Source organism: Convolutriloba macropyga, unplaced genomic scaffold (assembly GCF_964194025.1).
Source record: "Convolutriloba macropyga unplaced genomic scaffold, txConMacr16.3 SCAFFOLD_3810, whole genome shotgun sequence".
Classification (NCBI taxonomy): Eukaryota; Metazoa; Xenacoelomorpha; order Acoela; family Convolutidae; genus Convolutriloba; species Convolutriloba macropyga.
The window spans coordinates 522-15,681 of record NW_027453753.1 but is presented as its reverse complement, the minus strand read 5'-3'; the positions used below and the strand labels follow the sequence as shown (position 1 = coordinate 15,681).

Sequence of the window (15,160 nt, the reverse complement as noted above, 5' to 3'; positions counted from 1 at the left end):
ATAGGTCACTTTGGTCTGGGACGGTCTGACCAGAGGCAGATTTGAGAACAAACTTGTCTGATCAGAGGCCACTTGTCTGATCATTCGCACACTTGTCTGATCATAAGCCGCTTCGAGTGCACACTAGTCTAATCAGAGGCCGATACATGCGCACAATAGTTTGATCAGAGGCTCATCCAAGCGATTTCTTACAAGTTCTTTTTGTTTTTCTTTACTGACAGAGGCTGTCTCTCCCAAGAGTCAACAATAGAGCAGCTTTCCGATCAGAGCCTCATTGAGAACTTGATGGGTCTTCAGAAATAGGAAGTCCAGCTGATAGCAACTGCCGGTCCCCTTTTGAAGAGCTTTGGAATAACTGACTGAAGATCGAAACGTTAATATGCAAATCTCAAAAATATTTATTGGCTTACTGAAAAGTAAATTTTTTTCGGCACTTGGGATTTCTTTTCAATAGAAATAATTTTAGAAATGGCTTCTTCTTTGTTGAATATGTTTCTGAAAACATTAATTTTTATGAAATCAATATATCAACAATTTTCAGCGATTTTTTCATGTTCAAATCCATTCTCTGATCAGAAAATTTTGAACGCACTTTAGTCTTATCAGAGGCAGTTTCGAGCACACAATAGACTGATCATCGGCAACTCCTAGCGCACTTCGGTCTAATCAGAGGCAATTTCGGGCGCACTTCAATCTAATCAGAGGCGGATTTGAGCGCGCACTAGTCTGATCAGGGGCTGAAATTCGAGCGCACAATAGTCTGATCACAGGAATTTTTCGAGCGCACTTTAAGCGCACACGGAGCTTCAAGCGCATAATAGTACAAGAGGACAAATAAATGTGGATCGGTCTGATCAGAGGTCACTTTTGTCTGGGATGGTCTGATCAGAGGCCATTTCGGTCTGGACCTCAGCCTGGGTATCACTGGAGATGCAATCGAAACATTTCGCCTTAAACAAAAACAGTACTAGCCTAAAAAACTGACAAACCCCGGGTTGACCAAACTTACTTACCACAAAACGGACCAAATATGGTCCGTAAACGTCTCTAAAAAATCCATTCTATGAATTTGGCATAATTTTCAAGTTTTCATAATGGTCCGTTTTGTGGTTGGTATGTTAGCATTATGTCTAGTGTTATGGTTGATAAGTCACCTTCATGGTCCGTCGCAAGTTTGGAATGGTACCGAACTGGTATGTTTCATGATTATTAAGGTAGCAGATTTGGCTCGTTTTAAAGCTGGTAGGGTAAAATATGGTATCAAGTAAATTTGAAGCCACTGTCAATCTTCTAGTCTGCTAATCAACCGCTTAACTCTTTGTCATTCGGTCGCAATTGACATTTGGGAGCTTAAACCCCTAATCTTATATATTTTAAAGCATATGACTGTAATAGCATACTCCGCATGACTGTAATATGATTTCCCAATCACGGTTTTTGGTGACTCATTTAGGGATTACAAATAACATCGTTTGACGGTCTCCGCAACAACAACAGATGACAAACAGAGGGTCAAATGGGGTACTGAATGTAATGTCCCAAATGAGTGAATTGTTAATATAGGTACAGTATGAAGCTTGGCAATCAATTTTTTTCTGTTTTTTAAAATAAACGTGGGAATCCAAGTATACTTGGAAAATCGGTCTCCGTTTATCCACGTGTCGGAGTTACCCCTCTGATTACCCCTCAAACTGATGTAAGAGGAAAGGGTAATTGTTCATGGGGTAGAACGATGTAAGATTAAAGGGGTTCATGGGGGTAGTGGGGAGAATTACCCCTCAAAATGATGTAGGATTAGAGGGTTAATTTCAGGGGTTAAAATGATGTAGGAGTAGGGGTAATGGAGTGTAATGGGGAATCAGGGGACTCTTAGATCCTCAAATATTATCCCCCTAAAAGATAAAAGATTAGGGGGTAATTGTAGGTGAGTAAAACGATTAGGGGGTAATGGGGAGTAGATGGAACTGTAAAATTTTACCCCCAAACTTACCATCCAAAAAGAGGCAAGATCAAGGGCTATATTTATTGGCGTAAAACGATGTAAGGCTATTAGGGGCGGGGGTAATGGGTTGTATTGAGTCGTAATGTGGGGTGAGGGTGAGAATTTTTCCAACCCCAATGAGATTTTACCCCCACAATGTTGCCAACCGAAACGTTATAAGATTGGGGGAGGGGGGGGGGTAATTTTATGGTGTGAATTGATGTAAGAAAACGATGTAACGTAAGGCAGTTGATGGGGAGTAGGAGTAATTTTTTAGCCTTTGATTCCCAAAATTATCACCCAAGAAGATTTATTATTAGGGGAATTTTAGTGAAATGATCTAAGATAAGGGTTCAATGTTGAGTAAGGGGAGATTTTAGATTTTACCCCCAAAACAATTACCCACTAAAGATGTCAGATTAGGGGGCTTTTTATGGGGTAAAACAATGTAAGACATTAGGTGTAATGGGGGACAATGGAGGGTAAGGAGGAGAGGGGGTTTAGATTCACAAACCAGCCCCCCAAAAAAAGAAACCGCAAAAAAGATATGTTTGAGGGTAAAATTAGGGGGGTAAAACGAGGTAAAATTAGGGAAATAATAAGGATAAAAGAGGTGAATTGTTAAATTTTACCTCTCAAAATTACCATCCAAAAATATGAAAGAGGTGACTTTAGTCGTAAAACGATGTAAGGTAAGGCAATTAATGGGGAGTAAGTTTTTTTAGCTTTTCCTCGCCAAAATAAACCTCCAAGAAAATGTAAAAGGAGGAGATAATTTTAGGGAGGTAAAATGATTTAAGATATGGGGTTAAGAGGGACTAGAGGGGATTTTTTATATTTAAGAAAACGTGGTATTGGGGCGATGATATAAGACGGTTTTGGGGTGAAAGGGGGAATATTTATACTACACACCCAAAAATTACCCCTCAAAAAAGACATAAGATTGTGTGTCAGTTTTAGTGTAGTAAAATGATGTAACATTGGAAGGTAATTTTTTAAACTTCTTTAAATTGGATGGTTCAAGTGTTGTGGGTTCAAGGCTGTCACTCTGCGACTATCTAGGTAAAACTATGTAAGAGTGGTGCTGCCAAGGGGGTAAAATGATGCAAGTATGAGGGGGTAATGGACCCTTTACCCCCTACGATTGCATCGTTTTACCCCTCGTTACCCCTTAATCTTGCGTCATTTTACCCCCCCCCCCCTTACCAACTACCCTGGCGTCGTTTTACTCCCCAATTTATCCCAACTCGTGCGTCCTTCTACCCCCATTACTCCCCTTCCAAACCCCCTCCCGATTACCCCCTAGTACCCTCTAATATAAATTCTCCGGAATACCCCCTCATATTACATTGTTTTTGGGGGTAAAAATTTGCAACCGGTCTTTAACCGTGGCCTGACACACTTATGTCGAAATCACATTGATATTTTCTATCTGTCGTGTTTTTAAGGTTTTTGGCACAGGACCTCAGAGGGACGCTTTATTTTTCTTGCCAGGACTAGCGAGAACCAAATTCTAATGCAATTAATTTTCATAGCCAAAATTTCAGGTCCGGATTAAACTGAAAAAAAAACTTGAATGAAATGCGAAAATAACATACAAAGGCCTTGATGTTTTGTTCAAATGTTAATCTAACTACAATTCAAAAGTTGACGCTCTGTTATAATTATCAGAGCTAACTAAGTATAGGACACATAATTTGAGTTATTATTTGCAAAACTGAACTGGTTCGGAGTCCAGATTATAAAACGGTCCTCGAAAATCAACACCATCTGAGAAACAGTTGAACTTTGTAAACTACTGACTGTTTATAAAGTTATGAACTATCTACAACTATATCGTTGAGTAAAACCGCAGTTAAAAAAGATAATAGTAATTTTTAACAACAGGACAGCAAAAAAAACTGAATGGTGGCAAATGAAGCTTTTTATTGAAGTGATTGTTTTATTTTCAGTATCTTTATATCTAACTAATTCTTCGGATTCTATACTAGCTTCAAAGGTTACCCGCAAATTGATTGTAAATGGTATTGTATCGCCTCCACGTTTGTTTTACGCGAAACTTGTTTACAGTAATGGCTTCTGTGGTGCATCTATTATAAACTCAAGGTTTGCAGTTACAGCAGCACAGTGTGTCTTCTTACTAGCACGTAAGTCCCACCACCCCCACCACAAAAAATTAAAAAACCAAAATTTCACCGCTAACTGTGATGGATGTTTGGTCTGTTTTCAGTTATTCACGGCATATGGACTGTTTTTAGTTATTCACGGCCTGTTTGGTCTGTTTTTAGTTATTCTGTTTTTAGTTATTCACGGCATATGGAAGTCAATGAAAATTTAATATAACGTATTCTGGTATATAATTGTCATATATAATAATAATAATAAATTTTTCATTTTCTGTAATCGAGCAACACTAAAGAAGTTTGTTTACTGTGCACAAAAAATATGTACAATGAAGTTCAACAGAAAAAAGAGAACACCATTAGATCATCAGTTGATCCGTTTTTAGGTGCCTCACAATGTAGGAATATCAAGGAAAATTACTATAGTAACTGAGCTATAAATCACGAATGGTTACAACAAAAAAAATAAATAAATAAACCGATAATTGAGTGCAGTGGGCTACAATTAGACGTACTTAAAAGAAATAACTTGAAAAGTCTTGGTTGTCAATTATGTAATTTCTTAAAAACATATGGCAAAAATGTTTTATTTGCTTATTTGTCATTTTTAAAACCGTATTTACAAAGGTAGGTTCAAGAAAAACCAACAAATTCAACATTTTTCGAACCTTACACCTCAATCGGTTTGTCATATTTTTTCGATCACCGCAATCAAGACACATCGTTGTTTTTCTTCTTTTATTTACTCTGTTTAATTCGTTATCATTCAAGAAGGATTTGAAGCATTTTTATCAACAGTTTAAGTACTTCGTACAAGTGTAGTTCTTTTGCTAAAAACAGATTAAATTTTCTCCTTAGATCGCTCACTGAGTTGAACGTTCTCTTATTGAAAATTATCCTTATGAGTTTTTTTTTTTATTTTTGAGTCTATCAAAGAAATATCTGACAAAACAGAATTTCCATAAATTAGTATACCATATTGCACTACCGGCTGAACATAACTTTTAAGAACCTGAATCATTTGACTTTAACTAAGAAATTTTCTCAGTCTATAGGACAACCCACTGAATTTTATTAGTTTTTGTTTAACCACTTCAATATGATTTTTGAAAGACAATTTATTATCTATTGTTATTCCAAGGTAACGTAATGAGTCAACGTTTTCGATTCTTTCTTTATCGATGTGATTCTGTTCGTTTTTGGAGTAAGTTTTAATTTTCCCAAAAAAACATTGATTTTGTTTTCTCAGTACTGATTGCTAATTTAATTTTAGTTAACCACTGATTACTTTTTTGTAATTGAGTTTTGTGTTTCATCACAACCTCTTCGGCTCTGGCTGAAGTTTCAATCACTGTGTCAGCTGCAAAAAGTATGATGTTAGATTCAAGATTATTTAAATTGTCAACCTCTTGCATATTCCTCAAATCATTCACGTATATTATGAAAAGCAGAGGACCGAGTACCGATCCCTGGGAACTCCCATATCAACAAAAGCAGTACTTGAAACAACTTCTGCAATTTGAACAAACTGAGAGCGTTTATTTAGGTATGATTTAAGAATATTGAAAACATGACCTCTCAAACCAATATTATAACATTTGCCTAATAGTACTTTATGGTCTACCGTATCAAAAGTTTTTTTGAGATCCAGGAATGTGCAAACAGACATAACGGATTTATCAGATAATTTTCGTCGCAGGAGTTCAATCAGAAACAAAACAGCGTCAACTGTACTTCTTTTGGCCCTGAAACCAAACTGGGAGCTTGAGAGCAGATTAAATTTCACTAAAAAAGAGATAATTCTTCTCTGAAGCAATTTCTCGAAGATCTTTGCTATCGTTGGTAATTAGGAAATGGGCCTAAAATTTGATGGTGTTCTCTTATCTCCAGATTTGTGAAGTGGGAAAACTTTTGCAATCTTAAGACAATCAGGGAACACGCCAAGATTGAAACATTCATTGAACAATTTTGAGAGAAAAGGACTCAGGACATTAGAAAATTTCCAGAGGCAGTAGTAATTGAGGTCATAACAGTCCTCACTGTACTTATTCGGAGCATTCTTTATGATATCAAAAACTTCCTTGTCTGTAATAACGGCAAGAAACACGGAATGTTCTGCTTTATCGGTTGTTTTTAGAAATGATTTTTTTTTGTTTGTAAATGTGCATTCATTTTCCTTCCGATTGATGAAAAAAATCATTTAAACGGTGGACTTCTTCTTGAGATGGTATTTTTCCACGGTTTTCAATTTTTTGCCTGTTATGTCACCATAAACTTTAAAAAAGTTTCGGTTTGTGTTTACTGCACCCTTTTCAATTTTATTTTGATAAAAAGTCTTCATTTTGTTCTTTATGAAAATTTTTACCTTCCTGCACTGTTGTTTGTATTCGTTTTTGGCCGATATTGATTGACCTTTGAGTGCTTTCTTCTCCAAGTTTTTTTCTCTGCGGCAGTGTTTTTGACTTCGTTCTCAATGCAGATCTTCTGCGCATGTTTTCTTGTTTTCTTAAGTAAATAATGATCTAAAGCTTCTTGCACGATTCTTTGTGAACATTTGAATTTTTCATTAATTTCATTTTCGGTAAATTCAATTTGTTTTAATCGCTGCCATAGAATGAAACTACTTTTTTCCTGTAGAAAAGGATTTTCTATTTTTGCCCAATTTCTTGATTGAAAAAAAAATAAATTCTGTTTCTAACTTTGTTTTATTCTTCAATTTAAGGAAAAGCAAATAGTGATCAGTTATTTTTGTTCTTTGCCTGGTAACCTCTGATTCAAAATTTGTAAAGAACAGGTCAATATAAGAACTTGAATTTTTTGATATGACCAAAATTTGAGTGATATCAGCCAGTACAGAGAAAGAACAGCTTTTAAATGCTGTCATATAACTTCAAAATCACAACTTCATTTGAGCATTTGATGTCGCAATTGAAAATTGTACAATTTTACTGAATAAATGTGCAAAAAATTAACTGAATATTTTAAATATATGATTTTTATGCTGGAGTCTTTTGTCTGGATTGGCTGCCGAAAAAAGAGCAAAACACTGACAAACGAGCTAAACCCTGATCATCGCTTATTTTTGCCTGGAACATTCAGACTTCAGTCGTTGTTTCACTGTTTGGTGATATTCATGACTGTTTATTATTTAGACGTATTTGCCTATAAAAGAGAAAAGAAACCAGCAAATTTTCAAAACGAGCTGAAATATGATGATCGTCAAGAGGAGTTTGATCTTTACTGATTTGTTCTGGACTGGTTAGGTAACTTTCCAGTCCCTAAAATTAGAGAGTGCTCTTCGAACTTTGTGAGATTATTTGTGAAAAGCGTAGAGCATTTCTCAAGAAACTGGATTTGGATTTTTGTAGATAAAATCTCAAAGGAAAATTAAAGATATATAAGACAACTAAACTACAAAAAAGGCACTAACCGTATTGTACTTGTTTGTTTCAGCTTATCAATTTGTGTTGGAAGTTGGCGATTTCACGGATGCAGACTCGTTCAAGTCATACTACAGAATATCTGAGTTCTTCATTGCACCAGAGTAATTTTTCTCCGGTTATTAATTATAAATTGTTCTAAAGTCGATTAGGATTATTTGTGGCTAAATCAGAAATTAAAACATAAGATTTCTTAGTAGGTCATCAAAAATTCCATGCAATCCTAGTCGAATGCTGCTAAGAGGCATTACTAAGAATGCTCAAAAGAAATAATGATTGTCGAATCTGGCTGTTTATTGAAGTGTTTTTGTTATTTTTTTACCCTAAAGATGACAATCACAAGTTACAGTTTGTGCCCTTCAGAAATCCAGAGCTTTAAACCATTACTGGGCCATTTATATTTTCAAACCAATACATTTTCATACAATGATTTGGGCCAAAAAAAATTTTTGTCAGAGTTGCATTGTGTCCAAGTTCAGAGATAAACAATTTTTTGTTTTGTGATTGAACCTCCGATATTTTGAAGTCTAGACAGCTTGCGGTACACGAGTTTTTACTGTCACTGTCGACTTTTAAGATGGTAACATACGCTTGAATCACTGTGGCTAGGTGATATCAATTGAAAATGTTTGATGTGGAGCAACTAAGTTACTAGAGTAGAGGAAGCAAAAGCGATTAAATTACACTTTGAGTTTATTGAAAAAGATTGCAGACATCAAAGGACAGCCAATAATTTTTGAATTTTTATGCATTCTGTTGTCGCAAAATTTAGCAAATTATCTCCAAGTTTGTTAAGCTTTTAAAATTTTGACTTTTATCATTAATGACAGGTCCTTTCAAGTTTCTAATGACGCATAAATTAAAGGATTTTTTCAGTTCGAGCTGTTACTTTTTTGACGTTGGGCTACTTAGAAACAAGTTTTGGAGCTTTACGGGTGCGTTTTAAATTCTTTTTATGTTTTGTTTTGGTTCCTGAGGAAATATTATTTATCCCTTTAAGTTGTCTCAGTTAATAGGTAACCGTATTTAGATCATGGAAACTATTGATTTTCATAAAAAGTTTGTGAACTTTTGAATTTCCGCCTTTTTTGCTGTTCTTTTGATGGCCAGTTGTTTAGAGATAGTACTGACAGGTCTCAACGGTTTTCTAAAAAGGCAAAAAATTAATTCAATTGGATTGTTGTCGATAGCTACTGAGCTACTGATTTGTGTTCGTGAAGCTGTTATTGTTTTATCACTTTTTGCGTTTTTGAGTTTCAACCGAATTTAATTTTTGTTTTGTTGCAATCTCACCATCTGTGATTGCAAAATATTCCTTGCATTTCTGTGATTGCACCATCTGTGATCTCACCATCTGTTTTGTTGATTGAGCAAAATATTCCTTGCATTTTTTGAGAGATACAAAAAAATTTTGTTTGATAGTTGAAGTTTGTTTTTTTTTTCTCACAGATGTTCGTCGCTTTATTCGCTTCGTCCTTTTAAGCGCTTTTGTTGTTTTTCTTACATGTCCCTCTGTTATAATAACGACAAATCTCACTGAATAGGTCTCATTAAGAAGCAAAACAGAAAGTACTTAATGGTTTCGCTTTAGAGCAATCTAACTGCATTTGACATACATGTTTTCAAACAAAAAGATGTGATTATTTGATATTCGCCCGTGTTCACTGTTTCTTTTGGCTTTTTGGTTAGTTTCAACAGCAAACGCTCTCAGTGGCTATGTGGGCTTTCTATACAGATAATTTGATTAGATCTTAGAGAGCTCATATTTTGTTGTTTGTTCCTTTTTAACTACACTCACCAAAAGTTCCAAAACCAATACATCCAAAATTTTTTTTTTGGGTTTTTTCATCTTATCACTTTACCTTCATTAACTTTTTTAAATGCTGCTGGATGCTGTTTGTTAATCATATTAAAGGTAATAATTAATCTCTAAAATAAGAGTATTGAAAGTAGATTATTTTTTGGAATTTTCTCTTTTTAAAATTTGTACAAAAGGCAATAAGTTTCGACAGCCATTGCCAGTTGCTTCTGTTAGGTGATTGATATTGGATTTATGGGATTATTAATTTTTTTGATTCTCATTAAGAAGTGTCTCTTTAATAATCTATAACTTCATCCTATATCATTCACCATTTTTGTTTTCTAACAGAACCGAGAAGTTTTCATTTCCCTGAAAAACTGAGCTCAAATTATAACAAATTATAACGAACAGCCACAATTTGAAGATTATTATATTAATAACAATGCTGATTAATTGATTTAACATTTCAAAGCATGTAGATATCTAACCTTGGGGTTATATTCCGTGTAATTTACTTGTTTCAAATTTAAAAAGTTTGTGTTGCGATTTAGTTTTATAATGGACAACGAACCATACAGCGACATAGCACTGGTCAGAACAGACAGGGCTATTACCAATGGCGATATGATTTTTCTTCCAACATGTACATTACCCAATCGGCCTGATCAGTTATCCAGAATAATTTTGGGCTCTTGTGGATTGGGTACCATACAAGCTAACCGAAGTGATTTGATTTTCCCCCGCGAAATTCGGGTAAGTTTTAAAATCAAAATAGCTATTTTATTACCATCAAATCGGGTTAAGTTTTCAATAGCAAGATGAAAGGATAAAAAAAATTTATATGCGGGCTTATTAAACATCTTGAACTTTTTGAGAGGTTTGTGCGAGTGAAAAAAAACAGTTCTTCATAATTGTCTCATTTCATTTTCAAAAATTTTGTCCTTCACTTTTATCCGCGGACAAAAAAGGGATAGCGATGTGTACTCGACAAAAATTTCTCGAAAAAAAGACACCGTCTCGACATATGAGAAGACGATGTTGGATCAATATTAAATATAGAAGAAAATGGTCGACCGATGTAGGTTAAGAAAGGACGTTGTGTCAACTTACAGTTCATGGTCGACCAATATTTGCCTATGTTGACCTCCTAGAGGGTTTCACCCTCAATCCGCTTCTAAATAGCGGATGTATTAGGATGTAATTAGGATGTATCAGAATTAGGATGTAATGTGTTCTTCACGTGTATTGTAAAAAAAAAGGTAATTTCGAAAAATAACACTGCATATACACTCCTTTCTGCACTCTTTCTACACTCTGTGCAAAGAGTGTAATGAAGGGTGGGCTGATTAAAAAAATACACTTATGCACAAATACCATTATAACGAAAAGGAAACACTGAATGCTTCTATCATTTCGCGCAATGGTTAATGAGCAAAGTGAAAGTTAAAATGTTGATCAATCCTCACTACCTCCTTCCACTTTTATTTTTTAAAATTGTTCTTATAGTTACACTCTTCCTCACTTTATTAAGCGAGAAATAAGGGTGTATTTTTTTTATTTTTACACTCTTTACACTCTTTTCCCGTTGTTCTTTGGGAAAATCCTCCCCCCAGTCTTTTTGTAGTCACTCTGAATGGCGTATCACGAACCGCGTAACGGTTTGGATAACCCAGAATTTCGAAGTGACGCTTCCACAGTCACATGACCTTGAGCAGAAACACGCAACAGGTAATTTTGAAAATACCGAATGTTCGTATAAGTCGATTATGTATTTGGCTATATGGTTATGTATCCAGAATTCAGGCACTGCAGGCTATCTGTATTTTAAAACTTGCACCCGCGTGTCTTAACAAACGTTGCGTGACACTGGAAAAGTCACTTCGAGATTCTTGTATGTCGAACCACCGGTCTTTACCATTAAGGCTGAGATTGAGGATATGTTGATTTGACGAGATATCAGTAATGGTTCGGGGTTTTGCCATTAGAGCCCCCCCCCCCCCCGTTTATTTGGCAGATAACCTATAGCTCCCCTCCCCAATCAAGGCAATTATAACAAAATGCGGGCTATAATTTCATGGGGGGGGGGGTGGATGGGTTGTAATGGCAAAAACCCCGAACTATTAACTGATATCTCGTGGAATCAACATACTCTCAATCAGGGCATTAGAGTCACGTGGCCTATTCATCAAATCGATCACGTGCTTTAGGAAACACTTTTCCACGAGACTCTCTTAGAAGCCGTGTCACCCACAACAATTGTCAGTTGTCCATCAAACAGAGTCTGCACTCATCCTGTCATAGATGGAGGAAGCATATGCTTCATGGACGAAGGAAGGAAAACCCTCTCAAAATAGGCTTCTTCTGATTTTTGAAATATGCTCCAATTTGATACCAGTAGTTTTTTTATGCCCCTACATTTTTATGCACCCTGGATCATATGAACACAAATTATAATCTTCTAAATCCGAGTAGAGATGTGTTATACTCATACACAAGGAGTATAGTCAATTGAATCGCAAATGGCCTTGCAAGTACTGAGATAGGCACTTGCGTCGCGAATGGCAGGTTTAGTTGTTACTTTCAACTAGATTCTTTCTAGATTGGGCAATCGCGGTGCGATTGACTCTAACTGAACTACTCAGTTAAAACGAGAAGTGTTTTGTAAGGATTAAATTAAACTGAGCGTTAGCGCTGCAAATTGGAGAATGAAAGTTAATGATAATACAGATTATGAAAGAAAGTTTGTTCAGGTTTTAATCATACATAAAGGAAGCAAAGTTTGATTTGTTTACAACGTGAATGAATACATATCCGGCACAGACAGGATGAACAGACTTAACTGCTAAAAATGGGAGGAAGTATATAGCACTGAACTAAAATGGCATTCGCCCTTCAAAAGGAACTTACAACAAAAAATTAGTTTAAAATACGGATATGGATACATGAAGGGTATCCATTGCCGTATGACATTTCCCCCTCTTGGAGAAGAATTAATTTACTAGATTAAAATCAGAAAATTAATAAATATTCACCGGTTAGTAAGTAATAAAATATTAAATAATAGATAGAATAAAAGTTTATGAAAGTTTTCTTTATCGAAGATCACTCGCTGTCGCTATTTTCAGCATTTTCGGCCTGGAGAACTGTCATCTCCCTTGGTTGGTTTTGCGAATACTCAGCTCCTTCATTTGACCCTCCCGCAATGCCAGTGTCTTGGTAATCAGTGTAACCTTCTGTGCTACGGACTTTTTCGACAATTGTTTGCGATTTTTGGGATTTCTTTTTCAATGTCCTTTTGCTTTTTCTAATAGAAGACGTATCCGAATCCGATGTATCACTGACCGTGATTTTGCGTTTTGAAGTCTTCCGCAAGATGGATTTAGGTTGTTTTTGAGCTGAGGAGGTTGTTTGTGTTCCGGATGGCCCTGCTGTATCAGACGATGCCACTTGCGGCGCGATTGGACTGAAATTTAATATTTGTGTAAGATCGGGTCGGTTTTGGAATGCCTCATCGTATTTCGGGTTTCTTTTTGGTACTCTCATCTTCAATGATCTTGCGACATTGCTAGCTGTAGATATACAAGATCGTGCCGACGAAACGACACTTACATCGTCTGTGTGTTCCCTATTTCGCTTTATCTTTTTCTCTCCAGTATTTTTTCGAAAAAGATCTCGTTTGTGTTGTTGAATTTTTTGTTCGAGAGTTTTTTCGTTTATTTTCTTTGGGCGTCGTTCTATGTACTGTGCTAAAGCTGTTTCCCGTTCAGCCCGCGTTCCAAATTTGGCGATGTCAGAGTTCCTGACCCGTACTTCAGGTTTGGAAGGTTCTTTGATGACACTCGTCGTTGGACTTATTTTGCACACTGTACTGCCAGGTGCTAATACCTCATAGAGGCCGTCCAAGTTTTTCGTTTGGCGCTGGTTCTCATGTATTTTGCGGGCCAACTTCACCTGTACGCTGCGTTCGGAGCAGGGAATTGCACGGTGGATGACATCTGGCTTTATAAAACGATCTTCCACGTCATTCCTTTTCTCTTGTTCTGTTCTTGCGCGGGTACTTGCGGCGCAAATGACTCGCTCAATTTCCTGGTCAGAACAAAGAGCTGTATCCGCCCACTGTTCATCTGTAAGGTAGGAACGACCCGGGATTTTATCTTCGTCTAAATAATAATTAATTATTGCATTATAGTTGAGATTTTTGCTATCAGATTTAGTTGTAATATTTGATATAGGTGTGTTACATTTTCTACCGAAATGTGCCTCAAAGGGCGTGGTTGTGATTGTTTTTTGTTTTGATATTAGGAGTCGTTGTATTATTGCTTTGAGTGAATTTTCTAAATTAAATTTTTTATTTAATTGTGATTTCATGCAAGATAATTGTCGTTTAATTGTTTGAATGATACGTTCTACTAATCCGATTGCTCTATGGTCATTTGCAGGTGCATATATAGGTGTAATATTATTTTCTGCACAGAATGTTTCAAACTTTTTTCCTGCAAAACATCTAGCTTGATCTAATCTAATAGTTCTAGGTACTCCATGTTGATATATATAATTATTTAAGAATTTGATTACATTTGGACCTGATGCGTTATTTACTATTTCTGTAGTGGGGTATTTAGAGTATATATCTATACTAGTAAGAAAATATTGTTCTATTCCTTTCTCATTTAAAATTGGGCCACCAAAATCTAATTGTATTTCGTCATTTGGTTCACTACATTTAGGTAGAGTGTCCATTTGCGGTGCGAAATCACTGATTTTAGATTCTTACCAATATCCGTGCAAGCTTTGCACTCACTGGCCTTTGCCAGTATGTCTCTGTGGATGTAGGGCCACCAGATGTTTTGAGCTAAGGAAAGCATAGCAAAACTGCCTGGATGTTTGGAATGAATGTCTTCCAACACCGCATCTTTAATGGATTTTGGGATCGCAATTCTCTCATCTAGGCAGACACACCCGTGTTTCACGCTTAGATCTCTCCAACATGAAAAGAGATAGGGACTGATTTCTTGTAGTCGTTCTGCATCATTTCGAAGTACACAGTCCCTTACTTCTTTCAATATCGCGTCTTTTCCAGTCAGTATTGCTAGAAACTTCCTACTGAACACTTTATTGAGGGTCTCGGTGAACATTATGTCCTCGGCCTCGTCTATCATACTACCAGCTGGGGTTTCTGTATGAGTTGTTGCATTTGATTCGGGTGTTGAAGGTGTCGTGTCGGAGAAAGTTACTCTTGCTTTTAGTAGGAGTCGATTTAGAGCGGGTTGCTTTGGCTTTTGACATCGTGCTGAGACTATTTACTGAATTATCTGATATGAGAGGTTTATTGAGTTTATTCACAAAGTAGTGTTTCTTAGGCAGAATTTGGGCAAAAAGCGAGTGATTTTTGGGTAAGTGGTATTTATACTTAGGGCTGCATTAAGGATAATTGTTCAGATTGTTCACATTCTTTACTGTCTAATATTTGCACCTCTTTTGCAGCGAATTTGTTAATGGAATGTGAATTATTTACTTTACGGTGATTTGGTACAAATTGTAATTTTGTAACTTTAGGTGGCATTTGCGACGCAAATGGATGTACAGAATACGGATTAAGTTTAGAATTAGCATGTGTTAATTGCGGTGCGAATGGAGGTTTCAATGGTGAAACGGTTAATTGTGATGCAGATGCTTTATCGCAATTAGTTGAATTATCACTTTGTGGTATGGTTACTCGCGATGCAAATGGTTGTGTAACTTTTAGTGAAGGCAAATTCGACTTTAATATGTTTCTAAATTTTTTAGTTGCTGTTTGTCTATTGGTAATTAAATG

General features: G+C 36.1%; 1 protein-coding gene across 1 annotated transcript; it reads left to right on the top strand.

Annotated features, from left to right (window-relative positions):
* The first annotated feature begins 3,724 nt into the window (after window positions 1–3,724).
* Window positions 3,725–11,699, top strand: LOC142358523 (testisin-like). The gene is made up of 4 exons (XM_075409917.1): window positions 3,725–4,128; window positions 7,558–7,648; window positions 9,897–10,098; window positions 11,553–11,699. Exons 1-4 carry the CDS (start codon window positions 3,897–3,899, stop codon window positions 11,697–11,699), a joined length of 672 nt encoding a protein of 223 aa, XP_075266032.1. The 5' UTR covers window positions 3,725–3,896.
* Window positions 11,700–15,160: the final 3,461 nt, after the last annotated feature.

Excerpts from the sequence above, each read along its gene's own strand:
- LOC142358523 (XM_075409917.1), top strand. The coding sequence starts at position 3,897 with ATGAAGCTTTTTATTGAAGTGATTGTTTTATTTTCAGTATCTTTATAT. Across the intron at positions 7,649-9,896 it reads GAGTTCTTCATTGCACCAGA|TTTTATAATGGACAACGAAC; the intron begins GTAATTTTTCTC and ends GTTGCGATTTAG. Across the intron at positions 10,099-11,552 it reads TTTTCCCCCGCGAAATTCGG|GAAACACTTTTCCACGAGAC; the intron begins GTAAGTTTTAAA and ends CACGTGCTTTAG.